Raw genomic sequence first — 9,344 nt, forward strand, 5'->3', positions numbered from 1 at the left:
TTCGCCTAGGTAAATAAGTAAAAATTAGAAAAACATGAGAAAATAACTTGTAAATTTTCTATATATAAATAGCCCTTAAATCACAAAGTCCATGATAAGAAGCATACGAACAATATATTATCAATTGATCTAAAAAGAACTTACTCTATCGTGTCCGGCAATTTATTTTGTATCCTGATGTATCCCTTGATGATCAAGTATAGAATAGTATTTGGTAACTTTTTTTTTATCAGTATTACATTTTTATGGGTCCATCCTCGAGCACTGACGGACAGAGGGTTTGTAACTCCATGGATAATGGGTCCGACCACTACCATTCTTCATTTAAATATTGTATTTTCTATATATGGCAGATTTCAAATTCATGACATGCGTCTAACCAACACATCACAAGCTCTTACAGATATGCATTTTGTCCTCGAACATTTCAATTCACCTAATTTCAACAACAAGCTCTTACAGATATGCATTTTGTCCTCGAACATTTCAATTCACCTAATTTCAACAACAACAACGCAGTATAATCCCACTTAGTGGGGTCTGGGGAGGGTAGTGTGTACGCAGACCTTATCCCTACTCTGGGATAGAGAGGTAGTGTGTACGCAGACCTTATCCCTACTCTGGGATAGAGAGGTTGTTTCCAAATAGACCCCCGGCATCATTCCCTCCAAGAACTCCCCACCTTGCTCTTGGGGAGACTCGAACTCACAACCTCTTGGTTGGAAGTGGGGGTTGCTTACCATCAGAGCAACCCCTCTTGTCAACATTTATTCAAATTTGGGATTAAGAAAGACAATGCAGGCCTTCAGAAATTATAATAACAATATATACATGGCGCACGTTCATTTCTAAGATTAGCATAAGTTTCAACACCCCATTGATATAAGATCAATCGTTCAACTAAGACATAAATTTTAAACCTGTTCGAGTCAGCTATATGAATTCTCTATATTCAGTCACTCAATCTGAAGTACTCCTGAGTTTAGACGAACCCAGTACCTTCATGCTGCATCTGTCCCTCGCTCTCATCCACAACTTCACAGGTCGAACCATATTTTTCATTAACCAATCCTCAGACCTGTGCACTTCTAAACCTCGTCTTTTTATCGCGTGGTTTTCTCTTTGCATGTTTCAAATATGCGCCTTTATAGGCATAGGAGGTAGCCTAGCTGTTGAATAAATGGCTCTAGCAATTATAATCGTCACGAGAGAATATGGTACTTGACTAGGGTTATATTCTTTTTAGGGTTGCATGAGACGATGTTGTTTTGGTCCAAGAAATTAAAGTGGTGAAGCCAGTGGCGAAATAATATGGTAAATTTTGGCGTCATTGCAGAAGAGGATAAGACGTGGGTTAAGAAGGTGGCTATAGCTATGAGTTTTGGTGGGTTGTGGTGGTGGAGTTTTGAGGGATGAAATCGAGTCTTTAGTTGTTGATTTTCTTGGTTGGTGGTTTGTATTATATGATTGTGGCAATTGGCATGGTTAAGGTGGTGTAGGCTCTCATTTGGTCAATATGTTTCATTTTATTTCGTGGGAATGTGGTTGACTCGGACAATCCTGGCTATTCTACGAAACTCTCACTGAATAATGGAACCCGTCTCTCTACCATTCTTCACTTAAATACTAGGTTTTGTCTACGGTAATTAGAATCAAACCTGTAACTTTGCCCCTAAACCATACATCACGCGCTACGCTCTTATCACTATAATAACGACCGGAGGCTTACACATAGAAAGATTTTGTCTCAGAAGAAAAAGAGAAACAGATAAACCACACATTCAGTTTCACTTAAGAAGCTGTTTTTTACTCCATTCACAGGTATGATTGCCATCCGGGGATCAAATGATGCCCATCACTTTGTAAATTGTTGAAATTTCAAAATCAATTAATAATTAAAAAAAAAAAAGATGTAGCATACATTTTGATTGTAACTCAAAAGAAGAAAGCAAAAAATCAAAAACTTGGTATATCCCCCTTGAAACAAATGTGTCAAACCATCATCAGACATGCAGTATATCAACTCAAAGTTGCAGCTTCCATGAATCGTGCAAGCAAAAATGGCGCGCACACTTCAAATACTATGAGGGAAAAAGAAGCTCAACTTAGTTATTTTCACATTGTTCATTTGTTTGTAACCAAAGAGTACAACAACAACAACAACAACTACAACGACCTAGTAAAATCCCACAAAGTTGTAACCAAAGAGTAACAATTGAAATTAATATGGGGCAAACCTGGTCCTGTTAGCATTGAAGAAGGAACTTGCTTTCATGCGGAGGTCAGTTTTGCTTTTCTTTCATCCAGTCTACAAAATTATCCAATATCACAGGCCATGCTTGATCTGTATCATAGTTTTTAAGGTCTGGAAAGCTAATCTGCAAAAAAGTGATGACGACGCCCACCAATTAGTGTTTGAAAAGCCGATTAGTGTTTCTCAAAGCACAAATAACGAAAGTTAACTAGATACATCTATAGGTGCTCCCATATGCGTCTGATCATAGTGCAAAAACAGTTGACAGAAACAAAAGAAGGATGCCAGAAAGTTAAATGAAATCTTTATTTCCGTTAAATTAGCATTTGAATAAAACTACTTGTGTGGTCCTCAAAGTTTGGCCAAAGTTGGAATTTGGTCTCCCTCCTCTAATCATATCACCCTGAATTACATAGTTTGAGATTGGTGTTTAATCAGTGCCTTAGGTCATTGGCAGGCAAATCGAATTCCATTTCTGGTGAAACATAAACTACAATTAGATGAATCACAAGTGCAAAACTGGAAGAAGAATGTCATAATGAATACTGACAAAAAGGAAGGAGAAACCGGAAAAAATGAACTAGGAACCGAGAGGAAGACTTGGAGTATCTTTTTACCATATAAAACACACACACACACAACATGCACGCGCACACGCACACTCTTTGGAAAACTACAGGCTTAAGTGGCATTATTATGAGTTGCCGCGGAAGAAAACAACTAGAGCATCAAGTAAGCTAGAAGGAGCTATACAGCAAAAATAGTTTACCTCTTGGCAAAATCGAAGAAAATTCGTCCATTGATCCATGTTGATAACTTTATAATCAGTCTGATTCTAGTATGACGGAAAATACAGAGAATCAGTGCTTTCAAATAAATTAATGAAACCTAAAGACTAACATCATTTTCATAACAATATAAAAGCCTAAACTATAGGATCCTTCAAGCAATTATATGAAGAGTTAAGCCTCTGAACCTAGGCACATTTCATTATCTATTGGCGTACACTATACAATTTACAAAGGTGAGTACTTACCTTGAGAAACTCAGTGAATGAGTCGACCTGACTCCGGAATTGGGACCCCAGAACAAGGTCAATCAGTAGACAAATGCTCTCAATGTCCACACACTTCTGCTTATCCTCTGCGAAAGACAAACCAGGCACATGTTAGTAGTGGATCAGCTAAATCAAGAGTTATGCACCATAAACGTCAAATAAAATATGAAACCTACTAGGCTAAAAAATTGCCTCTCAAAGAGACGTTTTACCGGTAAGGCAGTAACGAAAAGCGTAGCAATAAAAATCCTCAAAGTTTTCAGGCATCATGACCTGGATATGCAAATGAACCAAGCTCACCATTACGAATCTTGAAATCAGCCCAGCTAAGTTACTAAAGAGAGTTGACAATAACATACCTCTGCTTCCAATTTTGGCAGCACTTTTTTCAATTTGTTAATAGTATCAACCCCGAGATCTTTTAATCCTCTTTGCCATTCATCCTGACAATTGGAAAAGAGATCCCCGACACATAGAGAGAACTAGATTAGTCACTGAGGAAGAATGCACCAAGAGCATATCAAGGATTAAAAGCAAAAAGCCAAAACCAACTCAGATGAGAATTTAGTTGAATCAACAGAAAGAACAAACAAAATATAGGCAATCACAAAAGAACCAAATGCCAGACAATTCCAATGATACAGCATCCGTATGAATACATCACAAAAATAAAACATATTGAAATGGTTTATAGTCAAAAGAAAGCTGAACAAATAAAGAGCAGTAACTTACCTGAGTAAAATATCCCTGCTTTTCGGCTTTCATTTTCCTGATCCATGTGAATGGTCAGTCATGTATTACAGAAACACAACATTTCCTTAAATAACGACTGATCACAGAGCACATATTGGCAGCAGATGGCTTACCAAGCGAGCATCAAAATTCTGACATTAGTATGATCCACTCCTAGATCTGAGCATAGTGCCTCAATCCCCTCTGGACTGTGAAACAAAATATATAGAAACTCAATGAAGATTCCAACATCCTTTACGCCTCTTGTCAACACGCATATGCAAAGCTAGGTAAGTTTCAAATGTTAACTAAAAGATAGCGATGACACAATCTACCTCTGATACCATAATTGCAATCAATTGTTAAAACTTCATTCATAAATTTATCATATCTCAGTTAAATGCTAGGATTAAAGAAAGAAATACTAGATAAGAGGTAATTCTGATATTCTTTTGACTATCAGCTAATGCCTAGTTGACTGGACCAACAACTACTTGGTCTGAGTGGACCATAGTAATGTTGCTAATCAAGAACATCTATTTTAGGTAATCTTGGTTTCACAAAATTGGGAATCAAATCAATCGACTTCCAAAAAAATCCTAAGACAACAACAACAACAACAACCCAGTCAAATCCCACAAGTGGGGTCTGGGGAGGGTAGTGTGTACGTAGACCTTATCCCTACCCCGAAGGGGTAGAGAGGCTGTTTCCGAAAGACCCTCGGCTCAAGATAATAAAAAAACAAAAGGAGAGAATATTAGATTCACCACGGAGATCATAGGGAAAAAGGAACATAAAATGCAGAAGAAAAATGCAAAGCAAAAACGATAATTAGTAAATGGATCATGCGTCGAAAATAGAAAATAGTATGACACGACATTGCCCCTAGACAAAACCCCACCGGACTAGGCTCACAAAGGTACAAAATAACGTAAGACTCAACTGTCTCCTAGCCTACAACCGTAATACTCGACCTCCACAACTTCCTATCAAGTGTCATGTCCTCGGAAATCTGAAGCCTCGCCATATCCTGCCTGATCACCTCTCCCCAATACATCTTAGGCCTCTCTCTACCTCTTCTCGTGCCTTCCACAACCAGCCGCTCACACCTCCTTACTGGAGCATCAGGGCTTCTCCTCTGTATATGCCCGAACCATCTGAGTCTCGCTTACCGCATCTTGTCATCAATGGGGGCCACGTGCACCTTCTCCCGAATATCATCACTCCTAATTTTATCCATCCTAGTGTGCCCGCACATCCACCTCAACATCCTCACTTCTGCTACTTTCATCTTTTGGATATGTGAGTTCTTCACAGGCCAACACTCAGCCCCATACATCATGGCCGGTCTAACCACCGCTTTATAGAACTTACCTTTGAGTATCGTTGGCACTCTCTTGTCACACAAGACTCCAGATGCTAACCTCCACTTCATCCATCCTACCCCAATACGGTGTGTGACATCCTCGTCGATCTCCCCTCCTCGTGGATAACCGAACCAAGGTACTTGAAGCTGCCTCTACTTGGGATAACCTGTGACTCAAGCCTCACATCCACGTCCAAAGAATGACGTAATTATCAGTTGTTGCTTCCGTCAAAACTAAGTACTTAAGGGCCGGTAAATTATCGTGTATCCGTTGTTCGGCTAGGTAAATCATGGATCAAACAATTAGCAAAAGGTGAAATTAGTTTTAAAGTAGAAAAGCTTGGGAAAATAATTTGTAGAATTGCTATATATATGTAACCCTTAAATCACAAAGTCCATGAAAAGAAACATACGAACAATAATTTATCAATTGAAACAAAGGAACTCACTCGATCATGCCTAGCAACTTATTGGCATACTTCTGAAAAAGATTATCAACAGATATTCCGAACTTCGAAGTCTTGCCTAAAGCTGAATAAAACAACGAAATGGTCAGGAAACTATAAGTGAATGCAAAGAACAATATAATTGTAAAATACTAAGAAAGAAGAGAATAAAAATTAAACAAAAATTACAAACATCCAGCTAGAGAAAATTTCTTTCATGGAAAGAGAACTTGTTGAATCAACACATAATACAACATTCATGGTCTTCGACATTGTTAACAAAATTTTATTTAAAAATGAGCAGAATTTGGACCAGAACTTGCAAATTAAGACAGAAAACAATTTTATGCTTATTCCAAACAGAAATGAAATAAACAAGGACCAAACTGTAAGGTGGGACATCCAGAAGTTACATACTCAACATGTTTATACATAACGAAAGAATTTGAGACTACTGAAGCATGATAAATCTCACTTCAAATATAGAGTTAGAACAATTACCAGGAAACAATGTATAGAACGATGCACAGTAAGTAAAATCAACTTTCCACGCTTAGTTTACAAAAGGCACTTTACTTATAGTTCATTAGCTTCCAGCAATCCCATGTGAAGACCAGAACCTAGACTCAAGTGCCATATCTAGTGTTCTACAAGGGTGTTTTTGGATATCATTAACCTCAAACAAGCTATAGAAACTAAAACAGAGTATGGACCTGCATTGTGTAAAAAAGGGCAGTCTATGCGCGGGGTCCGGGGAAAGGCCGCACCACAAGGGTTTATTGTACGCAACCTTACCTTGCATTTCTGCAAGGTTTACAATGGACCTACATTGTGTCCTCGCGCATTTTTATTTACCTAATTTCAAGATTTATTCAAACTGGGGTTTAAGAAAAGCAATGCAGGTTGATCTTACGCTTCCTTCAGATATTACGATCACAATATACATGCATGAACATTTCTTAGATTAGCAAAAGTTTCAACATCCCCTTAATATAGATCAACCATTCAACTAAGACTCATATTCCAAACTGGTTAGGATCGGCACTATGAATTCTCTATATCCATTCATTCAATCCAAACTAGTAGGAGTTAGCTCTATGAATCCTCTATATTCATTCATTTGATCCAAACTAGTTGAAGTCAGTTCTATGAATCCTTTTATGAACGGTATGCCCCATTCGGGCCCATCTCATTCCAATGTCCACAAACACTCACTTGATATAAATGCAAGACGGAAATATTCAGTTAGGCTGTTTCTTGGGACCCAATCCCCATAAGCGAAAAACTTACCTGCATCTGATGTTTACACCAAACCAATAAATGTAAGTAGACACGTGCCTTTCACACACATTTATCACTTAATCATGTTTAAGTGATATACATTCTCACTTAAATTTTTAAGGGCCAAGGTTAAACTGCTTGATTTGGTGTGGGTAAGTATTTACTTACCCAAATACACATTTTCAAAAAAAAAAAAAAGTATAATATCCATCTTATTAAGCAAATCTTAATATTCAAACTACTTTGGTCGATTATAGGAATCCTCTATATTCCTATCCTATAGAGTTAGATACCCAATTGATATTCTTTTTTTTAAGTCCGAGAAACCCACTTGGGGCCAATCCATAGGACCAACCATAGCCTTGGAAACTCAGGAACAATCGCCCCCCTCCTCTACCTCTACCCTTCTCCACTTAAATACCGGACTTGTAGGACTCGAACATATGACCTAAGTTCCCTCAACCTTTGCCACTTGAACTGATCCCTGGGGCCACTAGATACCCAATTGACATTGATGCAACAATAAAAGTTTTTATTCTTTTATATTTCTTGGGACCCAAATCCACAAATACCCATTCAAGTACCAAGAAACAAGATAAATCCAACTCATTAAACAAAATTTGAAATTCAAAAGCTCCCCCACCCCCAATAAAAGAAAGAGCTTTCATCAGCAAGCAAATAAACCCAAAAACACTTAAAATGAACAGTAACTACTGATCACATATACAAGATATGGTACATAGAAAAATGGGGGAAAAGAATTTACCAGAGTTGACAGATTCAGTGCGGGAAGATTTGGCAGAAGTGGATTTGGGTGAGTCAGACTTTCTCTTAGATGCTCGAGGCATTATTGGCAGTACGATTTGAAAGCCTCTTAAGGGGGAATTTGGAGAGGTTTTTGCTTCAGAGAATGTGGAATATATAAACGTATAGGGGTGGGTGGGTTTGTGGGGTAGGTAGGGGGAGGGGGTGGTTAGGCTGTGTACCCACTGGGATGTGTAGAAAAGAGAAGGTTCCACCCACGGTAAAACTAAAAGGACAGAATAGAAGTTGGTGAGAAAGAAAATTATGGGAAGTAAATACGTACCCAAGTACAATTTTAGTAGGCTTTTGGCCATAAGTTTTTGGGTGTCCAAAACTGAAATGATGTATTTTTTGATACAAAATATGTTTATACAATTAAAAGAAATTACATTTTTACATAATATGTAGTATAATATTGTATTTTACTTTAACGAAAAGTTAGCCGTTAAAGTTTTAAAAAATTAATATTTTTATAGGAAAACGCATTATAATACTGCGTTTAAGGAAAACGCAGTATAACTATAATAAAATATAGGGCGGTCCTTCTTCTTCCCCAACTCCACGACAGACTCCATTTTAAAAAAAAACACAACCCCACCACTGCTGGTCCCCCCTCCCCCCCCCCCCCCCCCCCCCCCCCCGCGATAAAAAAAATCTTGGGCCCCACCTATCACACAAAAAGTGAAGAGCGTAGGTCTCGCATACAACCCAAGCTTTGGATTCCTTCTTTCGGGGTCAAAATTTCGAATTTTCGATATTTCAAAAAACTTAAATCGAGGTATTTCGATTTAGTTTATGTCGAAACTCGTAGAGCATATGCATATTTGTTTTGTTGAATGTGTTTCCACGTTGCTTTATGTTATGTTTGCGATTAAATTTGTATGTTATTTTTACCCGGATTGAATTATTAGCCTTGGGACAAAAAATAGTTAAAACTTGATAAATAATTTTTATTGTTAATGAAATTGTTCACAAATATCTTTTATTGTTTTATATGTAATTTTGTGAATGCTATGTTCATATGTTTGTTGTTTTTATTTATTTTAGATTATTTATTTGCTTAAAGAAGAGTGGCTTTTTAGCGTAGTAAAATATAGAGCTTTTTAGCGTAGTAAAATATAGAGCCTTATAGCGTAGTAAAATATAGAGCATTTTAGCGTAGTAAAATTAATTATCCAATTACACTTTACAAAATTAATTATTTAATTTATAAATAAACTAACAAATTAATATATGTTGTCAAATTAAATCAATTATCGAGCCTGGAACCCATAGATAATTACTCTGTCCAATTTTAAAATTAATTATTTTATTTATAAAACTAACAAAATTCTAAAAATGTTGAAATTTGACACACATAATAATTAAGGATAGCTTGGTGCTACTGGGCCTCAAATATCGAGC

General features: G+C 37.2%; 1 protein-coding gene across 1 annotated transcript; it reads right to left on the minus strand.

The window, feature by feature from the left end:
- Positions 1-1,785: 1,785 nt before the first annotated feature.
- On the minus strand, positions 1,786-8,277 carry LOC107801421 (uncharacterized). Its single transcript, XM_016624748.2, has 10 exons — positions 7,903-8,277; positions 5,859-5,940; positions 4,178-4,252; positions 4,044-4,080; positions 3,671-3,754; positions 3,524-3,584; positions 3,291-3,397; positions 3,024-3,089; positions 2,238-2,378; positions 1,786-2,081 (listed from the first exon to the last, which is right to left on the minus strand). Exons 1-9 carry the CDS (start codon positions 8,252-8,254, stop codon positions 2,283-2,285), a joined length of 960 nt encoding a protein of 319 aa, XP_016480234.2. The 5' UTR covers positions 8,255-8,277; the 3' UTR covers positions 1,786-2,081; positions 2,238-2,282.
- Between the last annotated feature and the right edge of the window lie 1,067 nt (positions 8,278-9,344).

The sequence above is a fragment of the Nicotiana tabacum genome, chromosome 9 (genome assembly GCF_000715075.1).
Source record: "Nicotiana tabacum cultivar K326 chromosome 9, ASM71507v2, whole genome shotgun sequence".
Taxonomy (NCBI): domain Eukaryota; kingdom Viridiplantae; phylum Streptophyta; class Magnoliopsida; order Solanales; family Solanaceae; genus Nicotiana; species Nicotiana tabacum.

What these genes read in the sequence shown, in the direction of transcription:
- LOC107801421 (XM_016624748.2), bottom strand. Translation starts at nt 8,254, where the DNA reads ATGGCCAAAAGCCTACTAAAATTGTACTTGGGTACGTATTTACTTCCC. An exon ending in CACTGAATCTGTCAACTCTG is followed by an intron (nt 5,941 to 7,902) that starts GTAAATTCTTTT and finishes TGTTTTATTCAG; the next exon opens with CTTTAGGCAAGACTTCGAAG. An exon ending in AGAATTTTGATGCTCGCTTG is followed by an intron (nt 4,081 to 4,177) that starts GTAAGCCATCTG and finishes CACATGGATCAG; the next exon opens with GAAAATGAAAGCCGAAAAGC.